Raw genomic sequence first — 27,500 nt, 5'->3', positions numbered from 1 at the left:
GGAACGTTGCAGATAAAAGTTCCATTAATACAACTGACATGTTTGTTCTACATAATAAATGTGTATCTGAACGTTGTGTCCGTCCGTCCTGCTGAACTTGGTCCTTGGGTACCTACCCCATTGTCCCTACCCTATGTGAAGCTAGCCACAATAACGATTAGCAACAATAGTGGAATTTGCAGGTTTGCCTTCAAAATAAACATCCCTCATTGAAAGTGATGTAAACGGACATAAATAGTAGAATAATGCCGTATGATAATGCTAAACAAGGTTGGAATGTTATGTAACGGATGTGAAATGGCTAGCTAGTTAGCGGTGGTGCGCGCTAATAGCCTTTCAATCGGTGACGTCACTTGCTCTGAGACCTTGAAGTAGTGGTTCCCCATGCTCTGCAAGGGCCGCGGCTTTTGTGGAGCGATGGGTAACGATGCTTCGTGGGTGACTGTTGTTGATGTGTGCAGAGGGTCCCTGGTTCGCGAGGGGACGGACTAAAGTTAAACTGTTACAGTTACATAACTTAAGATTAAATACAATAATTAATTGGTTTGACAATAAACAGAAAAAAACGGTTGAAATCCCACAGTGGATATATTAGACTGCATAATTGCATTTGGGGCATATGTATATGCACTGTACAGCCTTACCTATGGACTGTGTACACATGTAGAGTTTACAAAAACATTTGCATTTTATCTCTATTGCAGGACTCTGAAACAACTGTGAAATGAGCCACATTAGCTCTGAACGTTCAATACAAATAGTAAATTGACTGGTGAGCTAATATGTCTCATTTCACAGTGGTTTAAGAGTTAGTTGTGTTCTGTGGGTGTCACTGAGTAGACTGATAGCCCATTTCATGGTGTACACAGTCCATAGGTAAGGCTGTACAGTGCATATACATATGCCCTCAATGTAATTATAGTCTAATAAATCCACAATGGGATATCAACAGTTCTTTTTCTGTTTATTGTCAAACAAATTAATTATTGTATTTAATTGTAAATTATGTAACAACATTCCAACCTTGTTTTAGCATTATCTACTGCAAATATGGCATAATTCCACTATTTGTATCCGTTTGCATCACTTTCAATGACGTTTTTTTTTATGTTGAAAGCGATATCGACCGTTCCACACTAAAGACTACAGCCGCCGGTGACCATAACAACGGAGTTCGGCCCAAGACCCGATGAAGTGTTTCTAGACATGAGTTTAGCCAGATATATTAGAGAAAGAAGTAGATAGGAATTCCATTGGGAATTGAATGGGCAAAACGTGTAACACCTCACAGCGGACTGTCGACCAATCGCGTTCACGTTGTCATGCTGCGTCACGCGGTTGCTAAACTAATCGTCACGCAGTCCCTTCTTAAAGTCAGGGTGTGAGTCGGGGAAACGTGCCCATTTTGTGAATACATTGTGAAGGAGGAGAAGTCCAGTAGCTACATGACTCAGACTGGTTCCCAGTGTAACCCTCTACATGACTCAGGCTGGTTCCCAGTGTAACCCTCTACATGACTCAGGCTGGTTCCCAGTGTAACCCTCTACATGACTCAGGCTGGTTCCCAGTGTAACCCTCTACATGACTCAGGCTGGTTCACAGTGTATCCCTCTACATGACTCAGACTGGTTCCCAGTGTAACCCTCTACATGACTCAGGCTGGTTCCCAGTGTAACCCTCTACATGACTCAGGCTGGTTCCCAGTGTAACCCTCTACATGACTCAGGCTGGTTCCCAGTGTAACCCTCTACATGACTCAGGCTGGTTCACAGTGTATCCCTCTACATGACACAGGCTGGTTCCCAGTGTAACCCTCTACATGACTCAGGCTGGTTCCCAGTGTAACCCTCTACATGACTCAGGCTGGTTCACAGTGTATCCCTCTACATGACTCAGGCTGGTTCCCAGTGTAACCCTCTACATGACTCAGGCTGGTTCCCAGTGTAACCCTCTACATGACTCAGGCTGGTTCCCAGTGTAACTCTCTACATGACTCAGGCTGGTTCCCAGTGTAACCCTCTACATGACTCAGGCTGGTTCCCAGTGTAACCCTCTACATGACTCAGGCTGGTTCCCAGTGTAACCCTCTACATGACTCAGGCTGGTTCCCAGTGTAACCCTCTACATGACTCAGGCTGGTTCCCAGTGTAACCCTCTACATGACTCAGGCTGGTTCCCAGTGTAACCCTCTACATGATTCAGGCTGGTTCCCAGTGTAACCCTCTACATGACTCAGGCTGGTTCCCAGTGTAGCCCTCTACATGACTCAGGCTGGTTCCCAGTGTAACCCTCTACATGACTCAGGCTGGTTCCCAGTGTAACCCTCTACATGACTCAGGCTGGTTCCCAGTGTAACCCTCTACATGACTCAGACTGGTTCCCAGTGTAACCCTCTACATGACTCAGGCTGGTTCCCAGTGTAACCCTCTACATGACTCAGGCTGGTTCCCAGTGTAACCCTCTACATGACTCAGGCTGGTTCCCAGTGTAACCCTCTACATGATTCAGGCTGGTTCCCAGTGTAACCCTCTACATGATTGTCACCAGACTCTTCATCAACAATCTCCCTGACCACCTTCCTCTGATCAAGCCATCTTCGGAGGATGAATGCACTCAAAGACTTGGCCTCTATTGGTTACCTAGACAACTATAGGCTACTCATGATGTATTGGTTGTTTGTTTTTTGCTTTTGATGACTTTGAGATTGTTATGAAAAGCGCTATATACATTTAATCAATTATAATCATTATTATAATATTGCAGCTAAATAAATATATAGCTGTTACATGTACGTGCTGACGTTTAATTACGCAGGCTACGTTGTGTCGAGCGTGGTGGAATGAGAACGCGCCTCAACCAATGAAAACGTGTGGTGGGCGTCCACAGCCGAGCCGCCCAGTTCCTTGTACGGCGGCCAGAGGGTAATTCCATATAAAGCCGTCTCCTTCCTTTTCCTCCTCGTTTACAGCATCCCTTGAATGCTCAGCTAGTCTCACGAGTTGAACCGACACAGAAGCTGTGCAGCTCTTCAAAAACCCGTGCTTGTCATTTACCAAGCGGTCTCCATTACCTCAGGCATGGCTAGCTACCATAAACCCGACGAGAAGACTTTGCAGGGCCTGAAAGACATCGCTAACAAGTTGCGGATCAACTCTATCAAGGCAACATGCGCCTCCAACTCCGGGTAAGTTTAAAAGTAACCAGGAACCAGTTTAACGTTGTAATGTATCTTGCTAGCTAACATGATACATTGAACTGAACGGGGCTGCAGCAGTAACAGTTGCGTGGACGTGCGGGCAGACTGTCAAACGGGGAGTTGTCGTTGGTTTAGCTAGTTAGTTAAACCAACCAACTAACTAACTAGTTAAACCAAGTACACAACGTTTCCCTTCACAGGTGTAATTCAGAGTTGACAACTTTTGAAGAAAGCTTGGCGTGAGATTTGCTAGGTGTATTTCATTGCCCCTGGCACAACCCCTAGATGGGCGGGGAATTCAATAAAACCACAGGTCAGGTGTATTCGGGATGTTTTGAACATTTTAAATAAACTCAACATTTGACGACTTGTTTTTTGGGGGGATTTCAATTTAAAGTATGCATTTTATTTTTCAAAAAATGTTTTAGGTTTGACATTTTATTCAGACAGTAATGAGATGGGGAGAAGGGTACATGGTAGAAACTGTTGGGAGGGATTTATCCCTGTTCTCAGGTGTCAAGTTTTGTAACATGCTGGGGAGTGTTACGACTACACCTAGGCTCTGCACATGAAACTATCATAGTTAATGGCTGTGTGTAACCAGATCATAAGTTCAGTCTGCTTGTCCATAGACTGTTTTCAATGTAAGGACACAAACACTTTGTAATTTGGGTGAACTCTCTCTTTAAAAGGTATTCTCAAGGAGGGTTGGCCAGCTGCGCTATGTTTCCAAAGGTCTTGGTGTTTGATAAATGTTATTGTTTTTCAAATTCATTTCTCCATCACTCAACCTTCTAGAAAAAATCGAGTTAATCAATATTCTTCAGGTGGTTTATGTCTGCTAGTTGAAGGAGAATACAATCTACTGAAGACAAGATGGCATCAATCAGCCCCTACACCCTAACCCAATGATTGTTTTCTATTTATTTATTGTCCCGCATTAACTGTTCTCTCCAAGTTTGGAATTTGCTTAGTCATAGGCTACACTTCTGCTCTAGCTACCTGCAGCACAGCGGTATTGATGTAAATAAATTAGTGGTGCTCCTTTCTCATTACAGAGAAGTATTTAAGCTTAGTCTAACTATATTTTTCTCACCATTATTGCCACAGTACAGTGGTTCCTTCTCAACATGACATTCTGAACGTGTTTGTCACTGTGGGGAAAGAAGGGGAAACTAATGTGGTTTTATGTGCCTGAAATTCCAACCTATTCACTATGTAGGCTAGTGCAATAAAAAAAAAATTTATTGCATATATTAGTACCATTTGTTACGTATAATCTGCATACTGTTAGTGTGTGGGAAAGGTACTGAAGGGCTACAAAATAAGTTGTCCCCATCGGTAACTTTGTCAACCCAGAGCAGCTCTAGCAGGTCTGTCTGCCGTCGTGATGCCAACTCCTTGTCACTATGGAGTTGTTAATTAAGAGCTCAGACAGATCTGGGACCAGGCTAAAGCAAGTCCTCTGTTGCTAAGAATTCAATGTAGTTTTTCTCCTCTGTTACAAAGATGCAGATTCCATTTTGAATTCATGAGACAGTATCTTTCCATCCCCAGATTTTACTGTAAGTGTTTACTGCTTACAACATTAGGTAGAGAGAACATCACCTGTGGCTTAGATAAGGGTTAGTCTTTCACTTAGACAATGTGTGTGGAGCCAGAATGTTTATTTGGGTTATTTTCAGTTCATAAAATGACCATTTCCTCGTTAGGGTCTATGATCATTTTCAGGTATGAAGGCCAACCTGTTGATGATCACTTCCTGGTCTGTCAGATGCCCAGTTGTCCACATCAACAGTATCCAGCCCTGATTCTGCACCAGTTCAGTTTCCTGGTTATGTGATTTAAATGTTAAAATAATAAGAATTTAAAATATATATTTTTTTAGATAACGTAAGCTGCCTTTGGCTTAAATAAATACCACGTTGGGTATTTAATGGGTTAAATCAGTTTAGCCTACTTCCCAAATATAGGCCTAGATCAGGAGTATCATTTTGATGAGGCCTCGGCTACCATTCACCAAATCATTGATTTGTTACTGACTACTACAATACATAGCTGTTATTATATTGTACGCTTATCTTGCACCGTTTCAGTTTATGGGTAAATCCATTTGAGTTCACTAAGTATTTTGTAGTTTATTTTGTGACAGCATCCCCTGTGGTTTAAACACAACTTTCCATACATGCTTGCCCATGGAAGAAGTAGTTAGAAAATGACTTTTTGAACCTGAATGCCAAAACATTACGGTGCTTAAAGTTGATCCATTTTGCATACCATACTATGAGACATCCATGTCTTCATCACTGGAAAAGAGAAACTGTTGCGTTTGTCATGTTAAAAGCTTAAAATCACTTAACAGAAAATAAATGTCCCTTAAACCTCTATCTAAACACAAACGTTTCTTCTTTCTTTTATAAGATAGGGTATTTCCTGGTGACACTTTTTCTCCCTGTTTTCAGTAATAAACGTCACCAACCCAATGAGACCACCTCAGAGCAGGCTCAACTAGTCCAGCTCCTTTAGTCTGAACAATAGGGAGGAAGCAGAAAGATGGCCTGTGTGGCTCCTCTTCAGTTGAGACAGACTATTTCCTCTTAACTTCCTCCTGACTGGCCAGAAAAGGGAACACGTTTGAAGTATGGTGAAGACTAACCTGTTATTGCTAAATAAAATAAATGTTTTGTCACTTCCTGGTATTCAGACAGTTGCCCACAATGAAAACAAATAACCTTCCCTGGATGGGAATCATGGTTTATCAGGTTTAGGCTTTTCTTAGAGAGATGAAGAGTAGCCTGTTTGAGAAGTCGGCCTATAGGCGGACCTGGGGTGTGTTCAGTTTTCAACGTTTCTAGATGGTTTGTACGGCATGACACGTTTCCCCCCCCCAAAAAAACGGGGCGCACTGTTCAACAACCTTTTGAGGTACGTTTTCTCCTGTGTGGCCTGGTCAATATAAGGATGACGATCTGAAATGGTAGAACTCGTCCAGCACAACATATAGGCCATAATAACACCTCAACTGGCTGTAATGTACCGTTTCCGTTCAATTCCACATTGTACACCGTTCTGTCGCATTGAACGCAAGCCTGGGCTACCTCATCGTTTCTTCATCATGGGTGACTATATTGGTCCTCTTCTACACAATGTAAGAACTGCTTTGTGTGTATAATATATATTTTTATAGGATATCTTTGCTGAAAATCACAACTGCTTTTATATAAACTAGTGTTTTTTAATATATTTTTTCTTCCCCAAAAATGCTTCAGCTGTCAGTATTTGGTGGGAACTTTGACTAAACTTTTCTCTTTCAGCAGGTGTCTGATACTGGAGGAGTGCCTTGTGGGTAAATGGTTGAATACCATTCTGTTTTAATGGTGAAGAATGCAGTGACTGATACTGTGTGTAGATATGAGTTTGACTAAACATTTACTAACAGCTCGTCCCAAATGGCATCCTATTAATACAGAACCCTATGAGCCCTGGTCAACAGAAGTAAAGCACTCCAAAGACTATGGCCATTTGGGACGCAGCCTACACGTTCCCGCTGAATAACCCCCATAGGGAGTGTTGACATGTTCAGGTTATCAGGAAGTAGATATGCTATTGGTCAACGACGCATGAGATTACAGGAAGTAGATATGCTATTGGTCAACGACGCATGAGATTACAGGAAGTAGCGATACTATTAGTCAATGCATGGCTTTTTCAAAACGACCAGATTTTTTGCAATATTCTAAACCACCACTGCTCTCCTGCAAATACCTGTTACAACACTGCTTGGCTTTGCTGTGGAGAGACTGTCCTGCTGAGTCTTAGAGGCCTCATACCCAGGAGACACTTGTCTCACTCGTGAAGTCCAGGGCCTTGCTGCTTGTGATCAGTGTTGTCTTCCCTGGGAAAATGTATTTTGAGCTCCAAGTGTTGGGACAGTTACATTTTGTTGTTGTGTCTCTGTACTCCAGCACTTTGAGTTAGAAAAGACGTGCAGACTGTTGGATTTAATTTGAGGGTATTTTCATCCATATTGGGTGGTTTGGACTTTTTGTACTTAGCCCCCCCCCCATTTTAGGGAACCAAAAGTATTGGGACAAATTCACTTGTTAAGTATTTGGTCCCGTTTTGTGGATGTTTCAGATTATTTTTGTGCCCAAATGTCAAGGACTTTGGAAGTTTCTTCAACTGCAGTCATTAAAACCATCAAGAGCTATGAAGAAACTGGCTCTCATGAGGACCGTCACAGGAAAGGAAGACCCAGAGTTACCTCTGCTGCAGAGGATAAGTTCATTAGTTAACTGCACCTCAGATTACAGACCAAAATAAATCCTTCAGAGTTGAAGTAACAGACGCATCTCAACATGAACTGTTCAGAGGAGACTGCGTGAATCAGGCCTTCGTGGTCGAATTGCTGCGAAGAAACCACTACTAAAGGACACCAATAATAAGAGACTTGCTTGGACCAAGAAACACGAGCAATGGACATTAGACCGGTGGACATCTGTCCTTTTGGTCCGAGTCGGAATTTTTGGTTCCAACCGCTGTGTCTTTGTGAAACGCAGAGTAGGTGAACAGATGATCTCCGCATGTGTGGTTCCCACCGTGACGCGTGGGGGTGCTTTGCTGGTGACACGGTCTGATGGCTACCACAGCATTCTGCAGCGATACGCCATCCCATCTGGTTTGGGCTTAGTGGGACATTTGTTTTTCAACAGGACGATGACCCAACACACCTCCAGACTGTGTAAGAGCTATTTGACCAAGAAGGAGAGTGATGGAGTGCTGCATCAGATGATCTGGCCTCCACAATCACCCGACCTCAACCCAATTTTGACGGTTTGGGATGCATTGGACCGCAGAGTGAAAGAAAAGCAGCCAACAAGTGCTCAGCATATGTGGGAACTCCCAGTTCCTGCTGCTGAAAAACATCCCCACAACATGATTCTGCCACCACCGTACTTCATCGTAGGGTTGGTGCCAGGTTTCCTCCAGACATGATGATTGGCATTCAGCCCAAAGAGTTCAATATTGGTTTCATCAGACCAGAGAATCTTGGTCTGAGTGTCTTCAGGTGCCTTTTGGCAAACTCCAAGCGGGCTGTTGTGGCTTCTGTCTTTTCACTCTGTCCTGATTGTTGGAGTGCTGCAGAGCTGGTTGTCCTTCTGGAAGGTTCTCCACAGAGGAACTCTGGAGCTCTCAGGGTGACCATCGGGTTCTTAGTCACCTCCCTGACCAAGGCCCTTCGTCCCCAATTGCTCAGTTTGGCCGGGCGGCCAGCTCTATGAAGTGTTGGTGGTTCCAAACTTCTTCCATTTAAGAATGATGAAGTCCACTGTGTTCTTGGGGACCTTCAATGCTGCAATAATGTTTTGGTACCCTTCCCCAGATCTGTGCCTCGACACAATCCTGTCTCGGAGCTCTATGGACAATTCCTTCGACCTCATGGCTTGTTTTTTGCTCTGACATGCAGTCAACTGTGGGACCTTATATAGACAGGTGTGTGCCTTTCCAAATCATGTCCAATCAATTGAATTTACCACAGGTGGACTCCAATCAAGTTGTAGAAACATCTCAAGGATGATCAATGGAAACAGAATGTACCTGAGCTCAATTTAGCCTCCTAACAAGGGGTCTGAATACTTACGTAAAAAAGGCATTTCCATGTTTAATTTTATACATTTGCAAAAACTTCTAAACCTGTTCGCTTTGTCATTGAGGTATTGTGTAGATTGAGGACTTTTTTTAAATTTAATCCATTTTAGAATAAGGCTGTAATGTAACAATGTTGATAAAAGTCAAGGGGTGTGAATACTTTGCGACTGTGCATGCAACTAACGTGAGTGGTTTGGGATTCCGTTAACAGCAGGATGTGATGTCACGTTTCACCAACTCTGCCCCCTCTCTCTCCCGTCTCTAACCAGTCATCCCACCACATGTTGCAGTGCAGCAGAGCTCATGTCCGTGCTCTTCTTCCACACCATGCGTTACAAAGCCACTGACCCACGCAACCAGTGCAACGACCGCTTCGTGCTGTCTAAGGTGATCCTGCCCGCGCACACACTGCATACACACACTCCATACACACACTCCATACACACTCCATACACACACTGCATACACACTGACATGCCCTCACCACACACTCCATACACACACTCCATACACACACTCCATACACACACTCCATACACACTGACATGCCCTCACCACACACTCCATACACACACTCCATACACACACTCCATACACACACTCCATACACACTGACATGCCCTCACCACACACTCCATACACACACTCCATACACACTGACATGCCCTCACCACACACTCCATACACACACTCCATACACACTGACATGCCCTCACCACACACTCCATACACACACTCCATACACACACTCCATACACACTGACATGCCCTCACCACACACTCCATACACACACTCCATACACGCACTCCATACACGCACTCCACACACGCACTCCACACACGCACTCCACACACGCACTCCACACACGCACTCCACACACGCACTCCACACACGCACTCCACACACGCACTCCACACACGCACTCCACACACGCACTCCACACACGCACTCCACACACGCTTACATGCCCGCGCACACACACACACACGGTTCACCTGTCAAGGGTTCTCTTTTCATTTGCACTAAATTTCCCATGCTCCCCTCTGCATCGTGTACGGTGTTCTGATTGGCTGCTGCGTTCCTCCAGGGTCATGCTGCACCAATCCTGTACGCTGCCTGGGCGGAGGCGGGCTTTGTGAAGGAGGCCGATCTGACCAACCTGAGGAAGCTCGACTCTGACCTGGAGGGTCACCCCACACCTGTAAGTAACCCCTGACCCCACACCTGTAAGTAACCCCTGACCCCACACCTGTAAGTAACCCCTGACCCCACACCTGTAAGTAACCCCTGACCCCACACCTGTAAGTAACCCCTGACCCCACACCTGTAAGTAACCCCTGACCCCACACCTGTAAGTAACCCCTGACCCCACACCTGTAAGTAACCCCTGACCCCACACCTGTAAGTAACCCCTGACCCCACACCTGTAAGTAACCCCTGACCCCACACCTGTAAGTAACCCCTGACCCCACACCTGTAAGTAACCCCTGACCCCACACCTGTAAGTAACCCCTGACCCCAATGTACTGAAAAGTTGTTCCAAACAGGAAGGACTACCTTGTGTTTCCTGGAGTTGCAACAAAAAAATGAAAATTTGTTTCAGTGGCGACGCCTTAATGAACATGGTCCAGCTCAGGTTTGACTAACTCTGACTGTTCTACAGAAACTGGAGTTTGTTGACGTGGCAACGGGGTCTCTAGGACAGGGGCTGGGGGCCGCCTGTGGGATGGCCTACACCGGGAAACACTTCGACAAGTCCAGGTACACACACACACACACACACACACACACACACACATCCTCCCAAAGCCTTGACACTATCCCTCAAAGCACCCGTCACCCATCTGTGCTGTTCTCAGAAGGTTAAGGGGCACCCACAGAGGGTGATGACAGTTTTAAAGAGCCTTGTGTACTCTTTCTGAAGAGAGAAGTTATTCTATGGCTTTGGTGAATGTATTTGTGTTAATCAGGGGTTATAACCTCTGTGAGAGGTACAGGCTCATGTCAATCAGAGCAGGGAGGGATCATAGAAGGAGAATCTGGTTCTGTGAGAGGTACAGGCTCATGTCAATCAGAGCAGGGAGGGATCATAGAAGGAGAATCTAGTTCTGTGAGAGGTACAGGCTCATGTCAATCAGAGCAGGGAGGGATCATAGAAGGAGAATCTGGTTCTGTGAGAGGTACAGGCTCATGTCAATCAGAGCAGGGAGGGATCATAGAAGGAGAATCTAGTTCTGTGAGAGGTACAGGCTCATGTCAATCAGAGCAGGGAGGGATCATAGAAGGTGAATCTGGTTCTGTGAGAGGTACAGGCTCATGTCAATCAGAGCAGGGAGGGATCATAGAAGGTGAATCTGGTTCTGTGAGAGGTACAGGCTCATGTCAATCAGAGCAGGGAGGGATCATAGAAGGTGAATCTGGTTCTGTGAGAGGTACAGGCTCATGTCAATCAGAGCAGGGAGGGATCATAGAAGGAGAATCTAGTTCTGTGAGAGGTACAGGCTCATGTCAATCAGAGCAGGGAGGGATCATAGAAGGAGAATCTGGTTCTGTGAGAGGTACAGGCTCATGTCAATCAGAGCAGGGAGGGATCATAGAAGGTGAATCTGGTTCTGTGAGAGGTACAGGCTCATGTCAATCAGAGCAGGGAGGGATCATAGAAGGTGAATCTGGTTCTGTGAGAGGTACAGGCTCATGTCAATCAGAGCAGGGAGGGATCATAGAAGGAGAATCTAGTTCTGTGAGAGGTACAGGCTCATGTCAATCAGAGCAGGGAGGGATCATAGAAGGAGAATCTAGTTCTGTGAGAGGTACAGGCTCATGTCAATCAGAGCAGGGAGGGATCATAGAAGGTGAATCTGGTTCTGTGAGAGGTACAGGCTCATGTCAATCAGAGCAGGGAGGGATCATAGAAGGTGAATCTGGTTCTGTGAGAGGTACAGGCTCATGTCAATCAGAGCAGGGAGGGATCATAGAAGGAGAATCTAGTTCTGTGAGAGGTACAGGCTCATGTCAATCAGAGCAGGGAGGGATCATAGAAGGAGAATCTAGTTCTGTGAGAGGTACAGGCTCATGTCAATCAGAGCAGGGAGGGATCATAGAAGGTGAATCTGGTTCTGTGAGAGGTACAGGCTCATGTCAATCAGAGCAGGGAGGGATCATAGAAGGTGAATCTGGTTCTGTGAGAGGTACAGGCTTCTCTCAGCCATGGCCCCGTGTTGGTTTCAAGCATAAATAACAATGTTTACGCAAACCATACGCCTGGGCCGGACCAGCCTGAATCATCTCTTAGAATATCCAGCCCGGGCGGAAAACCTATTTTTACCGGATCCGGCCAAATAGGTCCCTGAAACAAAACAGTCAAAAAGGAGATGTGCAGAGTCTGGCTCAAATGAAGTGACATCTTGAACAGGTGTCTTGTGTGATTAAAAAAAAATTGTATTTTAAATGACAGTCTGTTTATGAATATGTAAAAACTGTAATTTCTCTCTCTGTCCCTAGTTACCGTGTGTACTGCATGCTGGGTGATGGGGAGTGTTCGGAGGGGGCTGTCTGGGAGGCCATGGCGTTTGGCTCCCACTACAACCTGGATAACCTGGTGGCTATTATTGACGTTAACCGTCTGGGACAGAGTGAAGCTGCTCCTCTCAAACACAACATGGACGTGTACCGTAAACGCTGCGAAGCCTTCGGGTCAGTACCCCCTCTCTCTCTCGTCCTTCGCTCCTCTCCTCTCATACTGTCAGTCTTCCATACTGCCCTGCGTTCGGGTCAGTACCCCCCCCCCCCCCCCCCTCTCTCTCGTCCTTCGCTCCTCTCCTCTCATACTGTCAGTCTTCCATACTGCCCTGTCTCTAATTTGTTTAACTGTGTAGGTGGAACACGTATGTGGTGGATGGTCATGATGTCGAGGAGCTGTGTAAAGCTCTGTGGCAGGCCCAGCAGGTGAAGGGGAAACCCACCATGATCCTGGCCAAGACCTTCAAGGGGAGAGGACTCAAAGGTATGGGGAGAGGCTGGGGGGGGAAAGGTATGGGACAGGCGTGACAACAGACCCGGGTTCGATCCCAGGCTGTGTCACAGCTGGCTGTGACTGGGAGACCCATGAGGCTGCGCACAATTGGCCCAGCATCGTCCGTGTTAGGGGGAGGGTTTGGCCGCCCGGGATGTCCTTGTCCCATCGCACTCTAGCGACTCCTGTGGCGGGCCGGGTGCACGCTGACACGGTCGCCAGGTGTAACGGTGTTTCCTCCGACACATTGATGCGCCTGGTTTCCAGGTTAAGGGGTCATTGTGTCAAGAAGCCGTGCGGCTTGGTTGTGTTTCGGAGGAGGCACGACCTTTTGTTACCATTTTTCCTTTGTTTTATTTAAACTCTGCATTGTTGGTTAAGGGCTTGTAAGAAAGCATTTCCCGGTAAAGTCTACACCTTTTATTCTGTGAGTGACGGATAATGGAATTAATGACTAAATCTGTCGATTTTTCCTTTTCTCCAGGCATTGAGGATATGGAGAACTGGCATGGTAAGCCCATGCCTAAGGACCGGGCAGAGGAGGCGATTAAAGACTTGACGGCTCAGATTCAGAACCCCAACAAGACCATCTGCCCCGAGCTACCTAAAGAAGATACCGCCCCTGCTGACCTCTCACCTATCAGCCTGCCCTCCCCGCCCAACTACAAGATTGGGGATAAGGTGAACACCCGCTCCCCCGCAGAGAGGGGGATACACGGTTAACCCCTCTCCTCTCTCCTCCTAGGTGGCCACTCGTAAGGTGTATGGCGTGGCCCTGGCTAAACGGTTAACCCCTCTCCTCTCCCCCCTAGGTGGCTACTCGTAAGGCGTATGGCGTGGCCCTGGCTAAACGGTTAACCCCTCTCTCTCCTCCTAGGTGGCCACTCGTAAGGCGTATGGCGTGGCCTTGGCTAAACTGGGTCAGTCCAGTCAGAGGGTGGTCGCTCTGGACGCTGACATGAAGAACTCGACCTTCTCTGAGATGTTCCACAAGGCCTTCCCTGAACGCTTCATCGAGTGCTTCATCGCTGAACAGAACATGGTGAGATGGAGGGACGAGACTGGGGGTGAGATGGATGTAGGAGGGACGAGACTGGGTGAGATGGATGTAGATGGGACGAGACTGGGGGTGAGATGGATGTAGGAGGGACGAGACTGGGGGTGAGATGGATGTAGGAGGGATGAGACTGGTCCTGTATCAACCTCTAACTAGCTGGCAGATTAAGGGCGCAGCCAAACTGGCACGTTGATTTTTTTTCGGTAATTTCCAGTGATTTCTCAGTGGGAGTCATACTTTGACGGACAGCGGAGGTGTTCCTGTCCAGAAAATGTTCATCATAAATCATAACTATTCTGTTCTATGCGGTGACTAGCTGTGTAATCCTAACTCCTGTTCTGGTCAGGGCTCTGTTGGTTCAGGTTAATCTGAGTCTCTGCTCCTAGACCTGACCCTAATCTCTACCACGCTGTAACCTGTCGCTGCCAGGAGCCAGGGTAGATTCTCTGATGTCACTCCTAACCTCAAATCCATGATCTTCCACTGTCTCATTCTAGTAGGATATAGGGAGAGTTGTAGGGGGGGGGATTTCATTCTAGTAGGATACAGGGAGAGTTGTAGGGGGGGGGGGGATTTCATTCTAGTAGGATACAGGGAGAGTTGTGGGGGAGATTTCATTCTAGTAGGATACAGGGAGTTGTGGGGGAGATTTCATTCTAGTAGGATACAGGGAGGGTTATGGGGGGGGATTTCATTCTAGTAGGATACAGGGAGAGTTGTAGGGGGGGATTTCATTCTAGTAGGATACAGGGAGAGTTGTAGGGGGGGGGATTTCATTCTAGTAGGATACAGGGAGAGTTGTAGGGGGGGGGGATTTCATTCTAGTAGGATACAGGGAGAGTTGCAGAATACTGTCCTGATTGGTCCAGCTTGCAGAATACTGTCCTGATTGGTCCAGCTTTCTGAATGCTGTCCTGATTGGTCCAGCTTTCTGAATGCTGTCCTGATTGGTCCAGCTTTCTGAATGCTGTCCTGATTGGTCCAGCTTTCAGAATCCTGTCCTGATTGGTCCAGCTTTCTGAATGCTGTCCTGATTGGTCCAGCTGTCAGAATGTTTGAGGTGTTAGACGGCACTGTCTGCTATGTCCCAAATGGCACTCTAGGACCCTTACGGCTCTGGTTAAAAGTAGTGCACTATGAAGGGAACATGGTGCTATTTGGCACAGTACTGTAATTATCATCATTCTGTTTCTCTTGTGTCTAGTAGGATCTCACATTGGAGGGTTAATGCCTTCACAGACCCCGGTGCCCTCAATATAAATACTACTAAATATGCCTTCACAGACCCCGGTCCCCTCAATAGAAATACTACTAAATATGCCTTCACAGACCCCGGTGCCCTCAATAGAAATACTACTAAATATGCCTTCACAGCCCCCAATAGAAATACTACTAAATATGCCTTCACAGCCCTCAATAGAAATACTACTAAATATGCCTTCACAGCCCCCAATAGAAATACTACTAAATATGCCTTCACAGCCCCCAATAGAAATACTACTAAATATGCCTTCACAGCCCTCAATAGAAATACTACTAAATATGCCTTCACAGCCCTCAATAGAAATACTACTAAATATGCCTTCACAGCCCCCAATAGAAATACTACTAAATATCCCTTCACAGCCCCCAATAGAAATACTACTAAATATCCTTTCACAGCCCTCAATAGAAATACTACTAAATATGCCTTCACAGCCCTCAATAGAAATACTACTAAATATGCTTTCACAGCCCCCAATAGAAATACTACTAAATATGCATGTCTATGGTCCAATAGCAACTAGCTACTGGAGTATACATACATTTTGTATGTATTGAGGTATATTATCCCCATTTTAGTTCCTGCCAAGGCAGCAGCTACTCTTCCTGGGGTTTATTATGGATCCCCATTAGTTCCTGCCAAGGCAGCAGCTACTCTTCCTGGGGTTTATTAGGGACCCCCGTTAGTTCCTGCCAAGGCAGCAGCTACTCTTCCTGTGGTCCAGCAACATTAAGGCAGTTATATACTAGTTAAAATATAACATTTCACAACACATTGTGTTCCCTGAAACCACTACTCTACCTCATATCTACAACATCCGTGTGTGTTATCATGTGTGCCTGTACAGACCCCCTGGGTCAGTGAAACACTTAGTTTAATAATATTATTGTTTAGGTGAGCGTGGCGATAGGCTGTGCCACGAGAGACCGCACGGTGGCGTTCGCCAGCACCTTCGCTGCCTTCCTGTCCAGGGCCTACGACCACATCAGAATGGCCGCCGTCTCAGAGTCTAACATCAACTTGGCGGGGTCTCACTGCGGCGTCTCCATCGGTCAGTACTGTGTGTCTGTCGCTCTCTGCGTCTCAAATCTCACCTGTCACCCTTTCCCTCGACCAATCACACTCTCCTTCCCCTTCCCTCGACCAATCACACTCTCCTTCCCCTTCCCTCGACCAATCACACTCTCCTTCCCCTTCCCTCGACCAATCACACTCTCCTTCCCCTTCCCTCGACCAATCACACTCTCCTTCCCTCGACCAATCACACTCTCCTTCCCTCGACCAATCACACTCTCCTTCCCTCGACCAATCACACTCCCCTTCCCTCGACCAATCACACTCCCCTTCCCTCGACCAATCACACTCCCCTTCCCTCGACCAATCACACTCCCCTTCCCCTTCCCTCGACCAATCACACTCTCCTTCCCCTTCCCTCGACCAATCACACTCCCCTTCCCCTTCCCTCGACCAATCACACTCTCCTTCCCCTTCCCTCGACCAATCACACTCTCCTTCCCCTTCCCTCGACCAATCACACTCTCCTTCCCCTTCCCTCGACCAATCACACTCTCCTTCCCCTTCCCTCGACCAATCACACTCTCCTTCCCCTTCCCTCGACCAATCACACTCCCCTTCCCTCGACCAATCACACTCCCCTTCCCTCGACCAATCACACTCCCCTTCCCTCGACCAATCACACTCCCCTTCCCTCGACCAATCACACTCCCCTTCCCTCGACCAATCACACTCCCCTTCCCTCGACCAATCACACTCCCCTTCCCTCGACCAATCACACTCCCCTTCCCTCGACCAATCACACTCCCCTTCCCTCGACCAATCACACTACCCTTCCCTCGACCAATCACACTCCCCTTCCTCGACCAATCACACTCCCCTTCCTCGACCAATCACACTCCCCTTCCCCTTCCCTCGACCAATCACACTCTCCTTCCCCTTCCCTCGACCAATCACACTCTCCTTCCCCTTCCCTCGACACTCTCCTTCCCTCGACCAATCACACTCTCCTTCCCTCGACCAATCACACTCTCCTTCCCTCGACCAATCACACTCTCCTTCCCTCGACCAATCACACTCTCCTTCCCTCGACCAATCACACTCTCCTTCCCTCGACCAATCACACTCCCCTTCCCTCGACCAATCACACTCCCCTTCCCTCGACCAATCACACTCCCCTTCCCTCGACCAATCACACTCCCCTTCCCTCGACCAATCACACTCCCCTTCCCTCGACCAATCACACTCTCCTTCCCCTTCCCTCGACCAATCACACTCTCCTTCCCCTTCCCTCGACCAATCACACTCTCCTTCCCCTTCCCTCGACCAATCACACTCTCCTTCCCCTTCCCTCGACCAATCACACTCTCCTTCCCCTTCCCTCGACCAATCACACTCTCCTTCCTATGGCCCCAGGTGAGGATGGCCCCTCCCAGATGGCGTTGGAGGACATTGCTATGTTCCGCGCTATCCCAACATGCACTGTGTTCTACCCCAGCGATGGCGTGTCTGCTGAGAGGTCTGTGGAATTGGCTGCTAACACCAAGGTAGGAACCACACACCTATTCAACATGGTGGGGTGGGGGGGGGGGGTAGGAACCACACACCTATTCAACATGGTGGGGTGGGGGGGGGGTAGACCCAGCCTGGACTCGAACCGGGTCCGGAGACTGTCAACCCAACACCGTAGTCGTTACACCAACAGATCCACACCACTTGACGAGGTTGGGATTCTTGTCGCTACAATAAGTTTGTTGCCATACCAACTGAAGTTGACTTGACTTGACGTGACTTGACGCAGAATATTAATATCAGGTACCAGAATATACAGGAATACATTCATCAGCATTCATTATAGCCTCTACATACAGTACCACATTGTAGACAAGACGCCACTATACAAATCCATGAGTTTTATATATAATATACATATGAACTAATAAGCCTGGACTACCTCTCTGTGTCTGTCTAATATATTTCAGGGAATCTGTTTTATCCGCATCACCAGACCAGAACTGAAAGTGATCTACGACCCCGACGAGAAGTTTGAGGTGGGCGTGGCCAAGGTGGTACGTCAGTCCGACAGCGACAAGGTGACGGTGATTGGAGCTGGAGTGACTCTGCATGAAGCCCTGACTGCTGCTGATGAGCTGGCCAGCGAGGGTAAGAGCGCCTCCGTGTGGCCTGGCAGGGAATTACACCACAAACCGTGTCCAGGGCCCTTATTCATAGGCTGTGTTTACACAGGTGGGACAAATCTGATCTTTCTCCCCAATTTGGACTTTTGACAGTAATTGGGCATCCTGACATTGTGTCTGAGTAGGACTGCTTATCTAGGGTCAGGTCTCCCCCGGTCCGTGTGGGGTCACTTTAACTATACCTACATGTACATATTAACTGGAGCCCCCACACATTGACTCTGTACCGTAATACCCTGTATATAGCCTCCACATTGACTCTGTACCGTAATACCCTGTATATACCTACTGTATTGATTTATTAATTTATTTTGCTCCTTTGCACCCCATTATTTCTGTCTCTACTTTGCACTTTCTTCCACTGCAAACCAACCATTCCAGTGTTTTTTAGTTTTTATTTTACTTGCTGTGTTGTACTCACTTCGCCTCCATGGCCTTTTTATATTTTTATTTATTTATACATATATTTGTTTGCCTTCACCTCCCTTATCTCACCTCACTTGCTCATATTGTATATAGACTTATTTTTTTTCACTGTATCATTGACTATATGTTGTTTTACTCCATGTGTAACTATGTGTTGTATGTGTCGAACTGCTTTGCTTTATCTTGGCCAGGTCGCAATTGTAAATGAGAACGTGTTCTCAATTTGCCTACCTGGTTAAATAAAGGTTAAATAAATAATAAAAAATAAAAAAATATAGCCTCCACATTGACTCTGTACCGTAACACCCTGTATATAGCCTCCACATTGACTCTGTACCGTAATACCCTGTATATAGCCTCCACATTGACTCTGTACCGTAATACCCTGTATATAGCCTCCACATTGACTCTGTACCGTAATACCCCCTGTATATAGCCTCCACACTGACTCTGTACCGTAATACCCTGTATATAGCCTCCACATTGACTCTGTACCGTAATACCCTGTATATAGCCTCCACATTGACTCTGTACCGTAATACCCTGTATATAGCCTCCACACTGACTCTGTACCGTAATACCCTGTATATAGCCTCCACATTGACTCTGTACCGTAATACCCTGTATATAGCCTCCACACTGACTCTGTACCGTAATACCCCCTGTATATAGCCTCCACACTGACTCTGTACCGTAATACCCTGTATATAGCCTCCACATTGACTCTGTACCGTAATACCCTGTATATAGCCTCCACATTGACTCTGTACCGTACTACCCTGTATATAGCCTCCACATTGACTCTGTACCGTAATACCCTGTATATAGCCTCCACATTGACTCTGTACCGTAATCCCCTGTATATAGCCTCCACATTGACTCTGTACCGTAACACACTGTATATAGCCTCCACATTGACTCTGTACCGTAACACCCTGTATATAGCCTCCACATTGACTCTGTACCGTAATACCCTGTATATAGCCTCCACATTGACTCTGTACCGTAATACCCTGTATATAGCCTCCACATTGACTCTGTACCGTAATACCCCCTGTATATAGCCTCCACATTGACTCTGTACCGTAATACCCTGTATATAGCCTCCACATTGACTCTGTACCGTAATACCCTGTATATAGCTTCTGTACTGGTTCCCTCACAGCTTGAATTGCTGCCGAAGGTGTGACCTGGGGGTGTGAATTTTTATGTAAATTAGATTTGATTTCATTTTCAACAAAGTGGCAAAAATGTCTACAAACTTGTGTACTTTGTCATTTGAGGTGTAGATGGGTGAGAATGTATTCCATTTAAAATTCAGACTGTTTCACAACAAAATGTGGCTTAAGTCAAGGGCTATGAATAGTTCCTGATGGAACTGTACCTAATGGATTTAGGCCCTTTGGGTTTTTAATAATGAAATGTATCGTCTAGAATTTATGCTTTTTGATCGAGACTTTGGGCTCATTTGTGTGTGTGTGTAGGAGTGAACATCCGTGTGATTGACCCGTTCACCATCAAGCCCCTGGATGCTGCCACCATCTTGTCGAGCGCCCGCGCCACCGGCGGGAGAATCATCACCGTCGAGGACCACTACAGAGAGGGTGGGTGTTGAACTGTTCCAGCTAACCGTTCTTATCCGGTGTTTAACCCTTCTGAGGCAGGGGGGGGGGGGTGCAACATCTTACCCCTGTGTCTTTCTTTGTCCAGGGGGTCTGGGGGAGGCGGTGCTGTCTGCAGTCGGGGAGGAGCCCGGTATCGTAGTGACGCGCCTGGCGGTGAACCGTATACCCCGGAGTGGAAAACCTCAGGAGTTACTCGACCTGTACGGCATCAGCGCCAAACACATCGTCAACGCCGCGCGCCAGACCTTCGCCAACTGAGACGGTCGTCTCAGCGCTTGTCTCCCAGATGGCACCCTATTCCCTATGTAGTGCACTACTTTTGACCAGGTTTCCTATTGGGCTAGTGCACTAGGTTGTGAATAGGGTGCCATTTTGGGACCTTTCCCTCAAGTCTGTACACATTTACCAACTTCGTTCTCCATCCCTCTCTCCGCAGTCTGAGGGGAAAGGGGGCTTAAAAAAACCTACTTCCCTCCCATCTACCACTAGTGTTAAACAGAACAGGGCTCTCTAGCGCCCCTTGTGGCTGTAAGGCAGAGTACAGCTATTGTCTTGCTGTACTGTATAGTGTCGCAGCAGCAGAGCCAATAGGCTAGCTCTCAGCAGAGAGGGAGGGGTCTGAGTGATGTCTTGACCATCCCTGAAGGGTAATATGCAGTAATGTTTCTAGATAATTCTTTACACACCTTAATGCAGCCTCGTTCTAATGAACCCTCTTTATTTTTCTGCTAAACTGTAATTGAGCAATAAGGCCTGAGGGGGGGGGGTGGTATACGGCCAATATACCACGGCATCAGGGCTGTTCTTAGGCACGACGTATCGCAGAGTATACAGCCTGGGTACAGCCCTTAGCCGTGGTGTATTGGTCATATATCCTGAGTATAGAACGAGGTTTGTTTTGAGCTTGTCGTGTTCTCTGCACGTCCAGGCGACGCTGAACTATCAGTCGGTGTGTGTTTCAAATGAAGCTAAATGTATATTTCTTTTCAGGTCTTTCTGTTTCTCGGTTGGTCTCTTTTCATTCCAGCTGCTAACAATGTCATCTTATCTCTTTCCACATTCCGTGTGTTGTCATGGTTCCACATTCCGTGTGTTGTCATGGTTCCACATTCCGTGTGTTGTCATGGTTCCACATTCCGTGTGTTGTCATGGTTCCACATTCCGTGTGTTGTCATGGTTCCACATTCCGTGTGTTGTCATGGTTCCACATTCCGTGTGTTGTCATGGTTCCACATTCCGTGTGTTGTCATGGTTCCACATTCCGTGTGTTGTCATGGTTCCACATTCCGTGTGTTGTCATGGTTCCACCTGCTTGATAAGGAACCTCTCCATAGCACTGTTAGACACCAGCTCCAGGAGGAACCGGAAGGTTCCTGACTAACTTCTGCTTGTTGCTGGTCATAGCCTTAATTAGCAGTGAAACTGATGCAGGGAATCTACATTCAATGGACCTGAGTTGTATGTAATAACTTAAATAACTTGTTGGAAACTTAACTGCTATATGACCACATGTGTTCTTCAAGGCTGGTTGTGGTGATCTGGCTCATGTTGATTTCTGGGTATTATCTGACCCTAGTATCTCCTCACAGTCATGTCTGTCGCCAGTCAACGGTTGGTTTGCATTGCCATGGTAACGCTGAAATAATAAACTACAACTTGACCCAATGTTACTAGAATGGAATCTTTATTTATTTTTTATTTTTTACCTGGCCCAATTTGACTTGTCACATTTTCCCCAGTAAAGCCCTGCTGGACAGTCAGTGTAGTTGGAACCAGTAAAGCCCTGCTGGACAGTCAGTGTAGTTGGAACCAGTAAAGCCCTGCTGGACAGTCAGTGTAGTTGGAACCAGTAAAGCCCCAGGATTTCTTTAATATGAACTCACTCACTCAAATCTTTGGTCTGTATAGTAGTTAGTCTAAACCGTTTAAGTCTCCAGGAGGGAATCCTCTATTTCATGGAAACTCCTGAAGTATGATAAGGTACATGGTAACCGTTTAAAAGTAATTGCCTCTATGTTTTCTATCAAGCGGGATTACATTTTAGGTAAAAGACGGGGCCTAGTTGAAGTCTACGCCCCTTTCAGTTTGTTGCCTTCAAATTTTAATCTAAAAGGATTTCCGATTTTTTTTGTCCTACAGATCTTTATTTTTAAGCTCCACATTTTCAAAGTTAAATAGCCTTTAAAAAAAAAAAAGAAATCTAAGCTGTCTTGATTATCCAGATGCAGATATAGTATTAACTGAGGATGGATCCACAATGACCGAGAGAAGAATAGTACGCCCTGGAACGTACCCTGTCTGGGTGTAGAGACAGGGTATGTGGACACCCCTTCAAATTAGTGGATTCGGCTATTTCAGCTACACCCGAGCACACAGCCATGCAGTCTCCATAGACAAACATTGGCAGAATGGGCCTTACTGAAGAGCTCTGTGACTTTAAACGTGGCACCGTCACAGGATGCCACCTTTCCAGCAAGTCAGTTTGTCAAATTTCTGCCCTGTTAGTTTACCGAAGCAGCTCTAAGTGCTGTTGTTGTGAAGTGGCTACGTCAAGGAGCAAAGACGACTCACAGAACGGGACCGCTGAGTGCTGAAGCACATCGCACTTAAAAATCATCTGTCCTCGGTTGCAACACTCACTACCGAGTTCCAATCTGCCTCTGAAACCAACGTCAGCACAAGAACTGTTCCTCGGGAGCTTCATGAAATGGGTTTCCATGGCCGAGCAGCTGCACACAAGCCTAAGATCACCATGCGCAATGCCAAGTGACGGCTGGAGTGGTGTAAAGCTCGCCGTCATTAGACTCTGGAGTGATGAATCACACTTCACCATCTGGCAGTCAGATGGACGAATCTGGATGCCAGGAGAACGCTACCTGCCCAAATGCATAGTGCCAACTGTAAAGTTTGGTGGAGGAATAATGGTCTGGGGCCCCTTAGTTCCAGTGAAGGGAAATCTTAACGCTACAGCATACAATGACATTCTAGATGATTCTGTGCTTCCAACTTTGTGGCAACAGTTTGAGGAAGGCCAACATAGTCATTTGATAGTCAACCAACATATCCATAGCTTTTTTGTCAAAAGTGCTCAAGCTCAGTAAATTTGGTTGGGAATATATACACACAAACCTTGTCGCTGATTTTGAAGCAGATTTAATGTCAAGAAGCAATAACAATAATTTGCATGATGAGTAGAAACAGTCCAATCGGAGCAGAGCCTGAAGGAAGGAACCATTTTGGTTATCAACATTGATTCAAATGAAGTCATTTTAAAGGGACTATCCTTGTCAATGAGCACCTTTTCAGTTTCTACCCAATCAAACACAAGCACATTTCCTAAGCACAATATCAACCAGAACAAACCAGACACAAAGCCTATTCAATGTTAAAATTATAACTTTTATTTTTTCCCCATACAAATGTTCATTTGATAACAGACTCATCTTGGCTCCCAAAATTAATCTTGAAAAGCGAGTTTTAAATTCCATCAAAGTTGAGAAAGAAACGATTCTCTTCAATGTATTTACAAGCACAATATCACATCTGGTATCAAACTCTAACATCACACTCATCAAATTCATTAGTTTCAACTCCTTGTATAAAAGAGTCACATTTGAGTTGGATTGTTGTTTATCAAAGTCTGAAAATGGCACCCTATTCCGTAGCCTGATCAGGCCAACAGTAGTGCACTAGATCGGGAATAGGGTCCCATTTGGTACACCGCCATAGTTTATCAGATAGAGATCCTCTCAGTCCAGACCTTTTATACTGAGTTGGTGTTTCTGTTATTGTTTACGACCCAGAACAGGAAGGAATATCAAACTGTACAAGTAGAATAACAACAGTTATAAAACTGGTTGTTTTGTATCCTGGATGCTGATTGGACCCTATTCCCTTAAAAAGAAAAAGTGTACTACATTAAACCCATGGCACATAGGACTCTGGTCAAAAGTAGTGCACTAGATAGGGAATAGGGTTCAATTTGGGAGACTGACGATGAGTCAGGACACCCAGAGTCCGGAAACAAATCAAGTGTTTAGTTTCATCCGTACTTTAAATCCTCAGAAGTTTTTTGTTTTTGTTTTAAAAGAGTAAGTTTATCAAAAATTGTCACTGTCATGCAGAAGTTTCAAACATCATGTTTCCTTCTAACATATATGTTCTGTACTCACACACACAGGCTGCAACATCCCCAACGGCACCCTATCCCCTACATAGTGCACTACTTTTGACTAGGGCACATAGGACTCTGGTCAAAAGTAGTGCCCAATATAGGGGATAGGGGTGCGTTCCTGCTCTGATTGTAGTCTTAAGGAATCGGACGTTCATAAACACACACGCATGCAGAGAACCTTCAGACACGTACAGGCAACACAACACTCACTAACAGGAAGACGAACGGACGCGTTCCAGGCCGACTACATTTCAGACGCCAGATTTCATAACAGCTGGATCGGTGTTTAACATGTTAACCACATCACATGTTATACCAATCCGATACCCGACTGCCCGCAACCGTTGGTTAATGCAATAATGCATCGACCTGGAACGTGTCCTATAGTTTCAGAAGTGATCATGAGACAGTTATACTGCCTCAGACCACAGGATACTGCCTCAGACCACAGGATACTGCCTCAGACCACAGGATACTGCCTCAGACCACAGGATACTGCCTCAGACCACAGGATACTGCCTCAGACCACAGGATACTGCCTCAGACCACAGGATACTGCCTCAGACCACAGGATACTGCCTCAGACCACAGGATACTGCCTCAGACCACAGGATAAGGGCAGAACACTGAATACTGCCTCAGTACATTTTTTACCTTTTAAATGCTCCAATAAACTATTTAAATGCTCCAATCAAAACTCTCTAAATGCTCCAATCAAAGTGTTATTAAAGTGTCAAAGGGTTAGAGGGGGGACACACACAACATAATAAACATGACTCAAACTCCCAGAAATCCTGTAAATATTTCATACAGCTGCTAAAGGAAGGCTTACACAGTCAGAAAACATCCTTTAACATCACACTGTATCTGTGCCAAATGGTACTCTGCTCGCTTTATAAGTGCACTATTCTGTTCAAAAGTAGTGCACTATATATAGAGAATAGGGTGCCATTAAATCAAGCCATACATACTGAGCTACAAATGCTGGGATATGAACAAGACAACGTGTTAAGCAGTTAAAATTCATTAATATCACCATTCAACAATATAAACCACACAATAACTTTACAAACCCAAGACAAAATAAATACATACATGATCTCTATGTACACTAACTAAATGTTGGAGTCGTCAAACCAGGAGCCGGGTTAAAGGTCAACGTGTCAAAGCACCCTATTCCCTATATAGGACACTACTTTTGACCAGGGCCCATAGCATAGGTTAATTATTTTCATCCCTTCCACGAGAGAAGCTGTGCACTATATAGGGAACAGGGGTCCGTTTGGAACCATTAAGGGTATCCATAGTAACTATAGCGATAGTGAATCTGTGGAGTCAGAGGAGACCGACAGGTAATATTTCAGTTAGCAGAGTTGGATAGGTTACTTTTTGAATGTAATCTGTTACAGTTACTAGTTACCTGTTAAACATTGTAATCGGTAACGTAACTCAGTTACTTTTGGATTACTTTCCCCTTAAGAGGCATTAGAAGAGGACAAGAAGGATCCGGCAAACACAGGTGTGTCATCATAGTGGTCTCTGATTGGTGTGTTATCATAGTGGTTTGTGATTGGTGGTCATCATTTGATGTGTCATCATAGTGGTTTTGTGGTCAGACTCTCCTCAGGTGGATCAAACTCGCCCCTTTTATCCCACAAACACCCTTTCTGAATTAAAAAGTAATCCAAGAAGTAATCTAGTTTTTCCAAAAGTATATGTAATCTAATTAAATTTTTAAATTTTAGCTGGTAACGTAACTGATGACAGTTCCATGTAATCAGTTATTCCCCAACTCTGTCTGTTTAGTTAACCTGTAACAGTAAAGATCAGGGAGTTTAACTATTGTCCTGCAGAGCTACTGCAGTCTTTTTATACACCTGTTCCATAGTCTGAACCATCTTTCCCTGTTTAAATCCTGGATTTCGGGATTTTCTGCTCATTTCCTTCTGACTCCAGGAATCATCCGACCGGGAAAACAGTGGATGTATTGAAAGTTCCCGGAGTTTCGCTACCCTACGGGTGTCTTTACACACCCACAGTACAAATTCTAAACTAGATTGCCATGTCAGTTCATTTTGGAAAAACGAGTTCAACTTCAACAACAAACAAAAAAACATTCTACACAGGAAGTCGTTTACAAAGTTACAAGAAGAAGGCACAATTGGTTGGTATCAGTGGAGGCTCCTCAGAGAAAAAAGGGGAGGACGGCATCTACTGACCGCCACTGGTTGGTATGAATGAGCACTATTTACAGAGAATAAGTTAGTTTCTATAGTGTCAGTCTTTTCAATAGAACAACCTGCTCGACGCTGGTTTTAAAATGACTCAAATTCGTCTCAACTCATCATCAGCCCCCTCTGCTGGCGAGACCGGGTGTTGCCGGTTAGAACCTTAAATCCACATTCTTCCCCCTTTGTCTTTATATTCCCTTGTTGGTACCTGTGACACTTATTGCTGTACATTTAGTGTTCACTGCCTGTTGTGAAATCTATTTGGCCTAAGTAGTAGTATACTAACTGTTAATTTGGTATAACTTTGATTATATCAAACAGAAATACATTTCCTAAGACTCAGTCAGTATTACGGTTCAACCTGGGGGTTGTGTTAGAAGGGATTGGCTGTCATTTCCATCTCCACCTGTTTGGCAAGACAACACTTTAAAGACAAATGACAATTCAATAAGGTGTTGGCAACAGAGCGGTACTCAGGCTAGGTTCAGACCCCAACAGAGCAGTAACAGACTGGTACTCAGGCTAGGTTCAGACCCCCACAGAGCAGTAACAGACTGGTACTCAGGCTAGGTTCAGACCCCCACAGAGCAGTAACAGACTGGTACTCAGGCTAGGTTCAGACCCCAACAGAGCAGTAACAGACTGGTACTCAG

The 27,500-nt window shown here is 45.8% G+C and overlaps 2 protein-coding genes across 5 annotated transcripts in view; one reads left to right on the top strand and one right to left on the bottom strand.

Moving 5' to 3' along the window:
• Positions 1-2,953: 2,953 nt before the first annotated feature.
• LOC139557960 (transketolase-like) lies at positions 2,954-22,107 on the top strand. The gene is made up of 13 exons (XM_071373338.1): positions 2,954-3,184; positions 9,115-9,232; positions 9,934-10,047; positions 10,510-10,607; positions 12,348-12,539; positions 12,722-12,849; positions 13,343-13,539; positions 13,736-13,900; positions 16,074-16,230; positions 17,610-17,740; positions 18,176-18,356; positions 20,302-20,421; positions 20,528-22,107. The coding sequence occupies exons 1-13, from the start codon at positions 3,078-3,080 to the stop codon at positions 20,698-20,700; spliced, it is 1,881 nt and encodes a 626-aa protein (XP_071229439.1). The 5' UTR covers positions 2,954-3,077; the 3' UTR covers positions 20,701-22,107.
• A 1,713-nt stretch (positions 22,108-23,820) lies between these two features.
• plxnb3 (plexin B3) overlaps positions 23,821-27,500 on the bottom strand; it is a 226,970-nt gene continuing 223,290 nt past the window's right edge. For 3 of the 4 annotated variants that reach the window (XM_071373333.1, XM_071373331.1, XM_071373332.1), the window contains exon 37: positions 23,821-27,500. This exon is cut by the window's right edge and continues 1,913 nt beyond it. The gene's annotated coding sequence lies outside the window, so the exon portion shown is untranslated. The other variant, XR_011671515.1, reaches the window with a different exon arrangement.

Source organism: Salvelinus alpinus, chromosome 28 (assembly GCF_045679555.1).
Source record: "Salvelinus alpinus chromosome 28, SLU_Salpinus.1, whole genome shotgun sequence".
Lineage (NCBI taxonomy): Eukaryota > Metazoa > Chordata > Actinopteri > Salmoniformes > Salmonidae > Salvelinus > Salvelinus alpinus.
This window is presented reverse-complemented; position numbering and strand designations above follow the sequence as displayed.